The 16,816-nt window shown below is 31.3% G+C and overlaps 1 protein-coding gene across 1 annotated transcript; it reads left to right on the forward strand.

The window, feature by feature from the left end:
- Window positions 1-424: 424 nt before the first annotated feature.
- Window positions 425-2,272, forward strand: LOC110112767 (zinc finger BED domain-containing protein RICESLEEPER 2-like). The gene has a single exon (XM_028697055.1). The coding sequence runs from the start codon at window positions 425-427 to the stop codon at window positions 2,270-2,272; it is 1,848 nt and encodes a 615-aa protein (XP_028552888.1).
- Window positions 2,273-16,816: the final 14,544 nt, after the last annotated feature.

The following is a 16,816-nucleotide window of genomic DNA, read 5'->3' on the forward strand; positions in this document are numbered from 1 at the left end:
AGGATCTAGCTTTGGAATTTGGTTCGGAACTGAATCTTCCAAATAATTAATTCACACAGACTAACAAACACAGAGCTATTATGTATCATCAAATGCAGCGGAACAAAACATCTATCCGATTTCATTTCCTCAAAACAATCATCTACAGAACAGTACATGTCTTTCGACAGAAAGAAAGACAGAACAGAAAAGCCATGACTGTACAAAACCAAAAGTACAAAAGTACCTATACTGATCAGACTCTGAAATCTAGTCCTGGACTTCCTTCCCTTTCCCAGAACCTGAAAACCACCAGAAAACAAGGGTGAGCTCAACAGCTTTCCAAGGGCTCCCGTAGGTCTAGCTGTCATCTTTTTATTTGTATATTCTAATTGTTAGCTTGGACAGTTAATTTTATTTTATTTCCTAAATGTTTGTCTTCTAGATGTCACCTGAACCAATTGTTGAAGATAATATTAGTGATGAGATAATTTTGGAGACTGTAGATGAAGTACCATCTGACAATGTTCAAGCAAATATTGGGTTGAATGAAAATGATACAGTGGAAGAAAATAAGGTTGTAGGCATATGTGAGCAGGAAGAAGAAGTAAATCATGTTGCAATAAAAAAACGAAAGAAGACATCATCTGTTTGGGACGAGTTTAAGGAAGTAAAACTTGCTAATGGTCAGAAGAAAGGAGAATGCATTCATTGTAAGAGGGCCCTTGCCATAGGAAGTACTGGGTCGACAACACAATTTAGACGTCATCTAGATCGTTGTGCGGCTAGAATTCGTTTCATAAAAAACCAAAAGGTACTTCATTTTCAACCTAAGGAAATAGATTCTACAGCTAATAACTCACAAGAGAGTGGTAGTTTGACAACATTTTCTTATGATAATTGCAAAGTTAGAGAGAGTATTGCACACTATATTTTGATCAATGAAAAGCCATTTTCAGTTGTGGAAGAGTTTGGTTTCAATCTTGTTTTGAAGACTATGTCACCCTATTTTTTGAAATACTCAAGAACAACAGCTCGTAGTGATGTTTTATTAGTTTATGAGAAGGAGAAAAAAAAGCTTCAGAATGCATTGAAAAATATAAATAGACTCAGTTTTACAACAGACATTTGGAAGTCAAAGAACCAAAGAATATCTTATATGGTTGTCACAGGCCATTATGTGGATTCAAATTGGAAATTGCAGAAACGTGTATTAAGTTTTCTACACTTGTCTCCTCCTCACACAGCTACCGAAATAGTTGACACTTTCTACAAATCACTCAATGAATGGGATTTAGAGAATAAAGTATTCACATTATCAGTTGATAATGCATCTAATAATGATCGTGCTATCAAACTCCTTAAAGATAACTTTCGTGTAAGGAAGAAGTTATTTTTTGGTGGGAAGATATTTCATGTTCGTTGTTGTGCCCACATTTTGAATTTAATGGTTAAAGATGGTATTAAATGTATTGAGTTTGTAATGGAGAAAATTCGAGATACAGTTAGTTTTTTAAATGCTTCTGAAGGCAGGTTACTTCGATTTGCTGATGTTGTTCATCAATTACATTTGCCTACTAGAAAATTGATAATGGATTGTCCAACACGGTGGAACTCAACCTATAATATGCTTACTTTGGCACTTCAGCTAAGGGAAGCATTCACTTCATATGGTGAGAGGGAAGTTAATTATCACAATTGTCCAACAGAAGATGAATGGAAAAATATAGAGAAGGTTTGTGATGTGCTTGGTTTCTTCAATGAAGCTACTAATATAATTTCTGGCACTGAGTATCCAACTTCAAATCTATTTTTATCCCAAATTTGTACCATCAAAAAAGTCATAGATGATAGGTCTGTTTCTTCTGATGAATTTATAAGGAATATGACAATGAAAATGAAAGAAAAATTTGATAAATATTGGGGAGAATGTAATCTGCTCATGGAATTTGGTGCTATTATGGATCCTAGAATGAAATTTCTAGTGATAGAGTTTGCATATCCAAAGATCTATGGTGACCAAAGTAGTCAAAATATCTCCTATGTTCGTACATTGTTATATGAACTGTTTGAAGAGTATACAACAAACTTTGAAGAGGAAGCAAAAGGAGCTTGTGATACATTTCGAATAAGAAAGAAGGATTCAAAAGGTGAAAGTAGTTCTTCAAGAACTTCTCATGATGATGTATCAAATAAATATAGTGGATGGCATGATTTCACTGCATATATATCCGAAAAAACAAGTAAGAAACCTGCTAAATCAGATTTGGATAATATCTTGAAGATGGTTTAGAGATTTGTCCACCCGGTAAGACATTTGATGTTATTGGGTGGTGGAAAAGCAACCAGGCCAAGTATCGTATATTATCAAGATTGGCAGTAGAGATATTAGCTATTCCAATTAGCACAGTTGCTTCTGAATCTACGTTCTCAGCAGGTGAGTGAGTGGTTGATACATATCGTTCCAAATTGGGCATTGAAACGGTTCAGGCATTGATATGTGGGTCAAATTGGGTTCGTGCTCACTACGATTTGAAGGGAAGAATAAAGGTATTTATTTTTGTAATGCATATGTAATTCGTTGAATGTTTATTTTATAATTGATATACCTTGCAATTGCTTATAGGAAGTGGAGGATGATGATGAAATTGAGATACCTATACCTTGTGCTTGAAGATTATTATCATGGTAAATTTTTGGTTAATGATAAATCTCATGTACTGACATCTTAATTTATTTAATCATAAGTCTCATGTAAATTGCTACAGGTGATTGTATTCTCTCTACCATATGGTGTTTGATCAACTGAAGGCTACTATCAATACACGAGACTTTATTTTGTTTGCAGCTTTATTTCTACATATGTTGTAAAAGTTATTATAGCAGCTACATCAATTTGCAGCTTTAAGAAAATTTTTATTTTTATGTTTTATGAAACTGGTTCTATTCCTTGCAGTACTTCTATTTGGAACATGGCAAGCTATTGGAATGGCTGCCTGATTGCTTAAATCTATTCCTTGCAGTATTTCTGTTTGGAAAGTGCCATGCTATTGTATTCCTTGTAGTATTCCTTGCAGTATCAGGTGGCCAGTTTCAGCTTCTGCAAATTGTCTCCATATGATTTTGTTTTATTAAGTAATTATCATACAATATTTACATTATATTGACAATAAATAGATGGTGCTGATGTGAGAAAAATACAAGTCATGATGGTGATGTTAAAAATTCCAATTAACTTCTTAACTGTTTCACATTTACCGTGAGATTGCAAAGTCATTCACTATCATGAGATTGCAAAGTCATGCTATTAGAATGGCTGCCAATGATTTGTTTTATTGTTGGAATATATGGAGAGTAAATTAAGTCATTCTCTAGTAAATTTTTAATGAAATTTTATCGATCTCCAATTCTAGTAATGTTGGAATATATTGCTGTATGTTTTCATGTGTTTTTTTATATATCTTCTAAAATATTTTTTGTAGAGATAACAATATTTTTTTAAGAAACTTATAATACTCTTTTTTAATGGGTAAAGGTAAAAATATTATTAAAAATATCATTTTTAATGTAAACAAATCATTAAGATTTTTTAATTCGAGCTTGTAATCGAGCTTTTGCTCGAGTTGTAATCGAGCTTTTGCTCGAGTCGAGCTCGAGCTAACGAGCTTAATACGAGCTCGGGTTTCGGACACACGAGTCGAGCTCGAGCCGCCTGCGCATTAATCGAGCTAGGCTCGAACAGTCTTCGGCTCGAGCTCGACTCGACTCGTTTGCACCCCTGGACTCGGTTGCACCCCTACCCACAACTAAGGTAAAAGGATATGATTCCTCTAATGGAAGATATTTGTAAATGTTGTTTGGAGGAAATGAGGAGTGTTTTTTGCAAGAATCTAAAGTAACTTATTGCACCTAAGAGTTGACATAGGATTATGAGTAGAACCATGAAAAAATCATTATGTCTCTAATAGATTACTTTGTCTTCTTTTATTATATTATTTTATCCTAACTAATCAGCCTAATTAGTTTTTGTTTGACTTAAAATTTTAAAATGTCTAATTTGCCCCATTTTGGGCTATGCATAAACTATCAATCAACATCTGGAGCAATTATTAGGTCCTTTCACTGGATGTAGAGGAAGGTTCGGTTTTAGGCAAAAATAGGTCAAAAAGTGCAAATACCGAGTTTTTTTAAAAACTCGGTATTTTTTCAAAAAACTCGGTATTTGCACTTTTTTAGGCAAAACCGAACCTTCCTCTAGGTCCTTGCACCGGACCAAATAAAAGCCTTGATTCAATTATTTACTCTAAATTCAAGAGTTGCTTTTCAAGGAAATTACACGTGCACAGTCATGTCACACTAGCATACCAGAGGTAAGATTTGTGAGAGCCACTCTACTACTCGTCCACCTTTGTTTGATCAAATTCTATTGGATTTTTGGGAAAAAATGGACGATGGTTTATCTCTAGTATTGTGATATGAGGATACAAAACTTAATTTTATAACTATGCAAACTACCTATATCTAACATTAAGCATGTCGAAACTGCTAAGCTAATAGAAAAATGATATCATTTAGAATTAGAGTTAAGTCTTTTAAAGGGATTAAAGCTTTATAATGTGTATTAAAATATTACAACTACATGAAAACACGTAACTTGAGAAGATAAGGAGATCTAAGATAAATTTGTGATTACCTATGAAGAACAAATTCAATACATGAAATCAGAATAAAATTTTTTATGTATGAATATGAATTATTCAGGATGAAGATCAGTGAAATAATCACAAGAGTTTCAGTAGATTCTTAAAGATCATTAACGCTTTAAATGCATTGGGTAAAGAACAAAAATTCTATAATATATAAATAAGATTCTACACTCTTTTATTTTAAGAGTGGGATAAAAAAAATATATAAAGAACTAGAGATTAAATTATTATTCTATTAATTAGCTATATAGTTCATTAGTAGAAAATGCATGAGCATAAGAAAAACTCTAAGAAAGATAAATGACTATATCATAATGAAGAAAAGAAAAAATGTGGCACTCCAATCTCATGACATAGATAGAGTGATGCATTCTTTAGAGAAGAGAGTAAAAAATGATAAAATTTCCATATGCACTCATCTTCATGGAAAGCTAAAAAAATTGTTATAGATTCAAATATAAGAAAGATAATTCAGTTTTGTTTTGAAAAATAAAACAAGTTTGATATTGTAGGTAATAAGAAGGAAATTTAAATATGCTACAATTGCAAGAAGTATGGTCACTTTTAATATATGAGGGCCTTCTCAATAAAAGTAACAAAAAAGAAACACTTCAATTGAAAAGAAAGAAATCAGTAAAATTCACTTGCATAAACTCAAATAGTGAATAAACAAGCATGAATGCATCAAATTAGGATGATGACATTAGTTTAATAGCCATCAATAACTCAATCAAAGAGGTAATGGATGAGGTAAATGATGTTTTATCGTACGATGATTACATTACACAATATTTGATTTAAATGAAAGTTGAAAAAAAACATCAAACATTAAAATAAGCATGTAAATATGAATTTACATTATGCAAATATTCAAAATAAGTGTAGTTATATTATTCAAAAACATTTATTGTAAAATAAAGCGTTATTATGAGATACAATATATGGGGAAATTTTGATTACGAAGGCCAAAATTGATAATTTGTATAATGTTATTCACAAGATGTTTAGTACAAATGTAGCACATCCTGAACCAAACATGAAAAGGAATAGAAAACATTAAATTCAACATCAATTATATGCACACACGAGTTAGATCACTACATATAAGAGTTTATATCACATCTCTACAAATTGTAGGAGTAGATCATCTCAGTTTATTTAGACTCTTCATTCACATATGCATGAATATTAAGAAGACCTCCTTTGTAGATTATTCAATCATTTTATTGCATTTGGGGATCTAATGTCATTTAAATTCCTAAACTAATAGGTTGATGTCTTCTATGGGTAGGACTTCACTCCTATACTAATTAAGGTATGTGGTACTTCAATAATAAATGCTCAAGGCATATGATGTGCAACAATACTAAATTCAATTCATTAGAGCCAAGAAATGAAGGATATGTATTTTAGTTACAATATGAATAAAATAATTATTGGAGTTGGTATTATCACTAAAGACTCTAATGTAAATAAGAAGGTCTTATGGTTGATGGATTAAAGCATAATATCAGTAATAGTAGCTAGCTTCGTAATGGATGGCATTGCATCTAATTTTTGTATTTATAATATTTGATTAAATTTAATGGTAAGTTATATTAATAGGTCAAATCAATAGTCTAAAGGTTTTCGCTTGAGTAGATCAAAACTAGAATTTATGGAGTGTAATTTTAGTAGTAATAGATCTAGTGGTTGGATTGTGAAATTGGGTGATCATGTCATTAAAAAAGTGCATGCTTTAGATATCTCAGATCTATTATTCAAAATGACGGTGAAATTAATGGGGATATTATTACTAGAATTCAAATTGGATGGTTAAAGTAAAGGAATGCATCGAACCTATTATGTGATTGAAGAATACCTCTAAAACTTTAGGAAAAAAATTATAAGATGGTTGTGAGTGGCATAAAATTCTTGCCATTAGATGAGGATTCTCAGGTAGATGAGTGGCTTTAAACTTAGAAATAGAATCTGAAATAAGAATATACGTGAAAAGGTTAGAGTAGATAGATCCAGTGGTATATAATATTAAATATAGTCTTAGATGATTTGGTCACATAAAAAGTTGGCCTTTTGATGATGCTATTAGGAGAGTAAATGTATCAGATGTGGCCTATGTTAAGAAAAGTAGAGGTAGACCTAAAAAGACATTGGTTAGAAAGTGTAAGAAATGACATTTTTATTATATTTAAATTATAATTTATTTTTTAATAGGACATAATGGAGAAAATAATTCATGTAGTTGACCCCAAGTAGTGGGATAAAGGCTTATTATTATTGTTGTATACTTGAATTGACTATTTATTTGTAAGCTTATTTAAATATTTAAAAGTTTACAAAGATGATACTTAGTGATGATACTAATGGGTATGTCATGCTTGCACAAACTAGCTATAAAGAATTTAGTCAATGGATTACCAAAATAAGATTATCTAGTAACAAATTATGAGATGCAAGTAGGTTAGGAAAACATGCTCATAAATCATTTAAAAATAAGAATCATATATTGACTGCTAGACCTTAAAGTTATTTCACATGAACTTGTTCAAACCTGTTAGCCATATTAGTATAAGTGGTAGGAAATATGGATATGTGATTGTAAAAGATTAAATAATTTAAAAATAAGAATCATATATTGACTACTAGACCTTAAAGTTATTTAACATGAACTTGTTCAAACCTGTTAGCTGTCATAAGTGGTAGGAAATATGGATATGTGATTGTAAAAGATTACTATATATACACTTGGATCACTTGCATTAGAATTAACTATGGTTGAGAGTTTGAAAATGATAAATTTGAGTCAATTTGTGATGATTAATGTATTCACCAAATTTAAGATTAATAAGATGTGGTCTAGTTTAGCTGAATATATGATTTGAGATTTAAACTAATCATATCATACAATTTGGATCATATATCATAATTAGTTAGTAACTTGAATTTGTATTAATTAAGTATTTCCTAATAGAGTGTTTTTTATAGAGAATGTCACCCCCAAGATCTAATTTAGAAGAATGATATCTTTTATCTTCTAATTACATCTCAGAGCCACCAATAATATCCATAGATAATTAAAATATGAGAAACAAATAAAACATCTATTCATCATCATATACACATTTCATATTTATCAAATTAAAACATCATTTATAATAATAATGGATCATATACAAATTCATCTATCCTAGAAACATTAATGACTATACAAGAATAAATAATATAAAATAAAAGACCTATAACTAACAAATTAGAATCATTCCGTACTCTACCAGGTCTTTACCCTTCTCTAACATATGTAAACTAGATAATGAAAAACAGTTCTAGTAGATTACCAAAACTTACAAATGTATTTAATACGTAAAAATATAAATAACATGCATATAATCCTTCAGATAATATTAGTATGAACATCATGAATAGAAATATATGATGGACTAGTAATCTTTGTTATTCATATATTAGGTCCATTTACAATATAATATGAAGCTATGAATCTATTCATGTGCATGTATCAAAATAATAATCTATATGCAAAATCAATATTAACAATCCGGACTAAATCCTACTCTAGTGTATCATATAAAATACCACATTAAATTCTATCATATGAGTTAGTGCATGCATATTAATTATATTAATAAACTTTATAAACTAGTCATATACATGTATTATATAAAATGCAGAAATAACTAGATAAATATACATAACTTGTTAGAATGGAATAACTATCACTTTCATTATCAATGCAACATATCTATGTTCTATCAATTATCACTACATGTATATATAATATCAATAACAATGCATCATGTTTATGTTCAATTAATTATCCATAAAGGTTAATATCATAGATGTCATTTTTATGTTATGTCATGCATATGAGTATGACTATTGTTGTGCATGTCATATCATATTCGATCAATGCTACGATGATGGTGGTGTTGTGGCCAGTGCTGCGATGCTAGAGCAAATATTAATATTAAAAATATCAAAATAAAAAATTCATTATGTTATGTTTCGTTTGAGCAACACCTAGTAAGAGAGAGGGTTTTCTAATGAGAAAAAGTCCATTTTGGGTGGCTTGAGGTCATTTTAGTCTTCGGTTAAGTTAGGAAAGTTGCTCAAATCGAGGTATGCTACGTTTTACCTATCTCAATTTTTCAATAATTCATTATTTTTGAGATTTTTTTTGATTAAATTTATAATTTGATTTTATAAAATTATAGTTTTATCAAATTCTAGTAACTTTTATTAGTGTAATTATTTAAATATTATTAGTATGCCTATTCTAGTCATTTTGAGTATTTATTTGATATTTTTGTAGGTGATTTTAAAATGAAATGATTTTTATCAATTTAAAAAATTATTTTGACATTTAAAAATAACATTTTAGTTCAGTTCAAGTTTTAGAATGTTGTTATACATGATTTCTAGAAACTTAGTTAATTTCTAAAAATATGAATTTCTCCTTAACAAGATTTTTGTTACCTATCATTAAAACATTTTTTTTTAATTCTGAATTGAGTTCAATTATGCTTTACTTATTGCAATACATTGGAATATGTATTTATTTGATTGAAATGTGAAATTCTATTAGTGAAGAAGATTCAGTTTATAGAGAGAAGGGATTTTATCATCTATTATGTAATAGATACTATGAAGCTAGAGGATATTATTATATTCCCTTATTATATATTTTGTTAGAGGAGAGAAATGGTTTTGTTGGCAGTGAAAAGGGTGCTGACCTCATTTTTGTATGAGGTCATTAGGGCCTATCTAAACTTTTACTTTATGATCTTAGGATTGACAGTCCCCCACTTATCAATCATAGAGATACTAATCAATCCTAACCTAGCCTTTAATTCTAGACTTTCAATCCAAACCATAAGTTTACTTTCAAATCATGTTCAATCAACCTTGATCATTCATCTTATTATCGTTGGTAAGAAAAATTTAAGATTTAATGAATCACATTCAAGTCCAAACTCTTAAATTCAAAACCTAAGGCTAGAAGCCTAAGTCCTGAAACCCTTTTCAGGTTAATTTTCTATCACTTGGAAACCCTATCAAATTACCTCCGATTTATAATTTGTCAATTGCATATTAATCATATATGTCCCTAGAGCCAACCATCCAAATTTGAGCTCATTATGATATCTCTAACCCTAGAAACTAAATCTTTTTTCACATGCTACAAAACCTTTAAATATTTACAATCTTTGCCACTAGACATGCCATGTGATGGAATTTGACCTTGGGACCCCTTCCAAACCTTCCAACCAAATTCATGACCTTTTTATCACTTTTTGACTAATAACCCACACTTTTTTGGGCCCAATTTGACCCAGGGTTGACTAGGGGTCAAAATGACCAAAATGCCCTTTAAGGGGTTTTTGTTATTTCCCTCAAAATTCAACATGGACTTCCCATACTAATTTCCAAAACCTATCCAGTATATCTTAAATATCATTTGGGATCCATTGAACCCAAACTCAAGTTTTGGTTTGACTTGGTTGACCAAAATGCCCCTTAAGGTTTCAAATGTCAATTCCAATCCAAATTGAAAGTTTATGTAGGTTGTTAAACCTAATAGAAATGTCCCAAGGCTAACCAAGAGGTGGGGGGAAGGAGGGGGAGGGGGTGAATTGGCTAATTCAAAAATTTCTTAGATTTTGGAAAACCTTTTTGAACTTTATGAAATATAAAATCACTAATTCTAAAATATGTAGTTGTTAAGAGATATGATTTTCACAAATAATTTTTTAACCAAAGAATTTAAAGCAGATAAAAAATGTGGGAACAATAAAGTTAACTGAAGAATATCAAATTTTATAGTGGTTTGATCCAACTAGACCTACATCCACTCCATGGAGACTACTTCTCTAGGTAATGCACTTAGCATAAGTGACTCTCCTTTTGCCCCCACCGTAAGGCGGAGAAGCCCTTACAAACTCTCTTCCACCAATCCAGTGAAGTAGAGAACTGTTGCCTTCTACCTTCTCCAAGTGATGGCAGCATAAATTCTCATCCTTTTTCACCCTCCTAGTAAAGGCAGAGTACCTACACATTCTTTTTCACCCTCCTAGTAAAGGAAGAGAACCGTCACATTTTCACCCTCCTGGTAAAGGTAGAGAATCTTGATTATGGCCACATCACCATGTCACATAAGAAAATCCCATTCCCTTATCTAAATCCTGCTCAAACCTGCTGAAAAGAAGCTCATTTCCTCTCTTAAGAGGTTCCAAACTAGCTCCTTAAACCATGCTTCAACTTGGTTTAATCAAATGAAGAAAAAGTATATGGTCCCCCTTTCCATGGACCATGACCAATCCCTCTCAACCCAAAAGCTTTTTCCTAGTTTTGGGCTATCTTAGGTACACTTGTCACCTATCCAAACCATCCTTAATCAAACCCTAGCCATCCAATTCAAAAATAAGGGGTTAAGTGTATGGAACTTGACCTAATACCCTTAATCCTTACTCATTTCTATCAAAGATCCCACTCCAGTAGCATTCGACCTTCCAAGAGCCTTCCCTATACTCTCCAGCAACTCTCCTTAACTTCCCCAGCTAAAATCCATCGGTGAAGAGTTTCCAGTGAAAAGAGCCACCAACCCATCTAGATCATGACCTATACCGTTTTAACTATGCATTTATTCTAAGGAAATATACAAGGTCAATCTACAGCTCAATAAGTCATTAAACAAAAAAAACATCCATTATATCTCAATAAATCTCTGACCCTATCTCTTAGATTTAGGATTTAATTTCCTTTGTGTGTGATCATTTTTAAACATAAAAGACACCTCTATTTTCTTCTTCAATAATGTTTTTTTTTTTAATTTTCTCAAGTTTCATGCCATTTATTCCATCCCATGTTATATTTGGAAAGCTTTCTAGAATTGTTACAAATCTGGACCCAAGTAGTGTGATTTTAATGATAACAAATATTATTATTTCTTGACTACATCTATACTTGCATATCTATTTATTTTGCCCAAATTACTAACCTTTTAGGTCCATAAGTTCACTTGGAATGTTAATCAGCTTAAGATCAGGTAGACTAAGATTGAGTCAGTCTATAATTTTTATTTGAATGCATCTTTTATCTTTTCTTGAGTCAAATGTATTATGATGGATCTTGTAGCTAAGCTACCTTGCACACACACACTCAGGGGAGAAATTCGATGAGTTAGAGTTTTTATTTTTTATTTTTTTATTATATCATACAAGATGATTTTAAGTTATCTTAGATGATCAGTTAAAAATAAAAACCCTAATTAGGACATCTAGACTATTAGGACATCTAGACTTGATTAAGCAAATCATTCTAGACTATTATCCCATCGTCCTGAATGATATACTTAAATAAAATAAACCAGCAGCCAAACATATTTAGGCAAGATTTTAAAACTCTCAAATTTGCACTAATCGTATAAGATGATCCTGATTGTCCTAGATGATGTGTACCGATCATGCCTAAATTGATTAGGCAATTATGAGATTAATAAAGGTTATATTGATCAATATATCATTTAGGATGATTGTAGAATCGTACTGGATGATCTATAAGAAAAACTTTAGTTTTCTTTGAAATCTCCTAGACGTCCCGAACTATCTGATGGATGATAAAATTTGATTTTGAACTAATCATACATGATGATCTTAACGTCCTCTTGGACAATCAATTATATTTATACATCTTCTCGATTTATCTCCTGGACGTCTTGAACTATCTGCTAGACGATAATGTCTAATTTTTAAATAATTGTATAGGATGATGTCCATATCATCCTAGATGATCAGAACAAACTTTGTGTTCTAATCAAGGAAACCTAGATCATCCTGGCTTGAAGGACTGATTTAAACTAATCAAGCAGGATGATTGATAGATTGTCCTAGACAATCTTTGACGATAAGTTAAAAATGAGGGTATTTTTTAAGACCTTCTATTTAAGCTCTTTCAATTATTGAAGAAAAAATGTTTTGTTGTTTTCATAACTTGAAAGAGCATAGATAAGAAGAAGGAGAGCTTGGGAGAGAGAGAGAGAGAATTTTATGAGGGGGATTTTATGAGGTGTTCACAAAGGTTAATCCAAGCAAGGATTCAAGTCATCTTCTCCAATCATCGTCCTTAGCTTCTTGGTGTCTCTAGGGAGGTCTTCATTAACACTAGATTAAGGCTCTTTATCTATTTCAGGAGGAAGTAAAAGGAGTTGGGGTTCTCTGCCTACTTCAGGAGGAAGTAAAAGGAGTCTATGTTCTCTATCTCATCGGGATCGATGAAAAGATTTTATAAGGGCATCTCCGTCTTACTGTAGGAGTAAAAGGAGAGACATTATAATTTTAGTGCAATACATGGAGGAAAGGCTCCGGGGAGTGGATGCAGGTTAGGTTGACCGAACCACTATAAAAATATGATGTGCTCTTTCTATTTTTATTCTTGCATTTAATTTTTGTATTATTTACTCTTGATTATTTATGTGGTTGAAATATCATAATTATATTTTTGTAAAATTATTCTGCTTCCACCTTGGGATAAAAGTAGTTTGTTTTAAAATATAAAAAATCTAAAAAAATATTTTCCTTTTTGTTTTAAGTTAATTTTTTTAAAAACACCAATTCATCTCCGCCCTCTTGGTTAGCTTCGGGCTAGTTAATAAGGGCTTAACAACCCTAACAAACATTTAAGTGTTATGAGAGCGGGATTCAAAATATCAAGTTTTAAAAAACTTTGAATTAAAGACCCATGACTAACTTTGGTAACCAGAACATGGTGGAAGGGTATTCCATTACTCGACCACCCTTATTTGATAATATATTATTTGATTTTTTGGAAAAATCACATGTCCACCTTTTTGAAATCTATAGATTATTGCATGTGGATGCTTATATAAAAGAAGGTCATTATGCACCAATGCGTGCAATTAATGGCATAAAAACTGAACTTCCTTTTTTGAATGGACTTTTGATGATAGAGATCTAGCACAACTTTATGCAAAATATTTAAACTATTTTTTTATGCACTAAAATATGAAGATTACATGCATGTTTTGACATATGTAACTGGTAAAAAAATTTGGGATATATTATGTATTACTTATGATGGCACAAGTGAAGTTAAGTAATATAAGTTAAATATTTTACTTCATAACTACAAAATTTTTCACATGAAATCTAGTGAGTCAATATTTGAAATGTATATTAAGTTTACACAAATAGCCACCTCCCTATATGCCTTAGGAAGAGAGCTAACAAACTTTTAGAAAATTAACAAAATTTTGAGATGTTTACCTTCTTTCTTTGATGCTAAGATTACTGCTATAATTGAATCTAATGATTTGAATATTTATTCTATAGATAATTTACTTGGATCACTCATTGCTTATGAGCAAGGAGTGAACCAAAGATAACTTGATGCAGGGGAGAAAAAAGGACAAAACTATAGTCTTAAAGGCTGATGATTCTGACACTAATACTACATCTTTTGAGAATGATGATATTGCCTTAATTACAAATCAATTCAAAAGCTTTTTGAGAAAGAAGTAAAAGCACCATTATAAATGGAAGAAAGATAAGAATAACAAGAATTCTAAAGGTTATTCTGATGTGATTTTCTTTGAATGAAGGAAGCCAAGACATATAAAAGCTGATTGCCCTACACTTAAGGCTCACCCAAGAAAAAAGAAGGGTGAGAAGAAACTCAGGTTCAAGAAGGGAAAACTAAGAACCCAAAAGGCTTTTTAGGCTGATTCTACATCTGACTCCTCTAAAACTAAAGCTAAAGAGGAGATAACAAAATTGTGTTTGATGGTGGGTGATCATCTTGGTCACTTTGACCAAGATGAGGTATATGAATTAACATACAATTAATTGCTTGATGTTTATGAGAAAATTTATTTATCTTATATAAAGCTTAAAAAATTACATTCTAACCTAAAATTAGAGTTTTTGAACTAATAAAAAGAGCATGAAGTTTTGATTAAAGATCATTCTACACTTGATAGTAATCATATGACTTTATTGGATGAAATTGACTCGTTGAATGCAAAGCATCTTGATTTAATAAATGAGCATGATTCCTTGAAAATTTTACATGTTGAGCTAAAAAAATGCTTATAAGGAATTATATACTCTTACAACTGATTTAGATAGTAGGGAGCATGCTTTGAAAATAAAAATTTTAATTCTTGAAAATACAAATATGTTTTTAGAAGCTAAATTAACTCCTTTCAAAGAAAATAAAAAACCACCCATAATGCTTGAGTTTCACAATCCATCAGATCTGCATGCATCATTCAAACCTAAGAAGATGCACTATAACCCAAGTAGACTTATAAATCATTTTCTTGTTGTTAGATGTTTCTCTTGTGGCATGTTAGGACATATCTCCCACACTTGCACCATTCATCATAGTATACATTGGATGTCGAGACCTAAAGTTTAAAACTCACAGTATAGCATGCATACATTTCATTCATCTTTCCATAAGAAAGGGTTCAAACCTGTTTGGGTTCCCAAATATAATAGTTGATGATTTTGTAGGAGTGCTCTCACCCAAGATCTTGTGAGAGCATGTGGTACATGGATAGTGGATGCTCACACCATATATATAAAGATGCTAATCAATTTATTTCACTGGAGGCCAGGGCTAAAGGCAAGGTCACTCATGGAGATAACACCACCAAGAAAGTGGTGGGCACAAGTATAATGGGAAATTCTAAGAACTTTTTGATTGAAAATATTTTACATGTTGATGTCTTAAAACATAATCTATTAAGCATAAGCTAGCTATGTGATCAAGGCTACATAATTAAATTTCTAATTGCTAGCTGCATCATAAGCTTGAATGGAAAAATTGTGCTGCATGAAAAAAGACTGAATAATATTTACATGCAAGATTTAAATTATATTAATTATGACAACACCCTTTGTCTGAAAGCTATTGCTAATGAGTCTTGGTTGTGGCATAATAGTTTATATAATGCTAGCATGAAAATACTTAGAAAAGTAACCCAAAAAGACTTAGTAAGAGAAATCCCCAAGCTTGAATTCACTAAGGACCACCTGTTTGATGCATGCCAATTAGGGAAATAAGATAAATCCTCTTTTCATTCCATTAAGGCCATTAGTACCATTAGTACCTCACATGAATTTATTTGAATCCATTAGCACTACATGCTTAGGTGGAAAGGTCTTTAGATTTGTAATAATCGATGATTACTCTAGGTTCATTTGAACTATATTTCTATCACATAAAAGTGAGTCATTTGATGAATTTAAATCATTCTCCACTTATATTAAAAAAAACTAGGTTGTGATATATTGACCATCTATAGTGTCAATGGTGGAGAGTTTAAAAATAAGATATTTGAAACTTAATATGTGGAGCAAGAGATTAGTCACAACTTCTCAGCTCCTAGGACCCTCAGTAGAACGAAGTAGTTAAAAGGAAGAATATGACCTTAGTGGAGGTCGTCAGAGTCATGATTACTAAGTATTCACTTCCAAAATACTTTTGGATAGAAGTAATGAACACAACATGTTATGTGTTAAATAGGGTGAATGTTAAATCTAATCTAAATAAGACATCCTTTGAGATTATTAAAGGTAGGACACCCAACCTTTTTCACCACCATGTCTTTGGATGTAAGGTTTTCATTCTAAGTAATAAAAATCTTCTTAGGAAAATTTGACCTAAAATATGATGAGTATTCTTAGGTTACTCAAGTGTAGGGAAATCTTATAGAGTGTTTAATAAGAGGACATTGGTGGTAGAGGAAACTACTCATGTAGTGTTGATGAATTTGATTTTTAGAAGTCCAGGGTTGAGGAAGAAGATGAAGTAGGTGAGATTACCTAAGGAGTAGAAACTACAAATCTATAAAAAAGGGTAGAACCTCAAAACACTTTGCCTAGAGAATGAGGATATTCTTCGAGTCATCCTAAAGAATTGATCTTAGGAGACCCTTCTGAAGGTGTTAGAATTAGGCATGAACTTAAAAAAATTAAATCACTCTACCTTTATCTCAATGACTGAACCCAACAACATCAATCAAGACCTTTCTAATGAATTATGGATCCTAGCCATGTAAGAGGAACTAAATCAATTTATTAGGAATGATGTCT

The sequence above is a fragment of the Dendrobium catenatum genome, unplaced genomic scaffold (assembly GCF_001605985.2).
Source record: "Dendrobium catenatum unplaced genomic scaffold, ASM160598v2 fragScaff_scaffold_860, whole genome shotgun sequence".
Lineage (NCBI taxonomy): Eukaryota > Viridiplantae > Streptophyta > Magnoliopsida > Asparagales > Orchidaceae > Dendrobium > Dendrobium catenatum.

What these genes read in the sequence shown, in the direction of transcription:
- LOC110112767 (XM_028697055.1), top strand. Translation starts at nt 425, where the DNA reads ATGTCACCTGAACCAATTGTTGAAGATAATATTAGTGATGAGATAATT.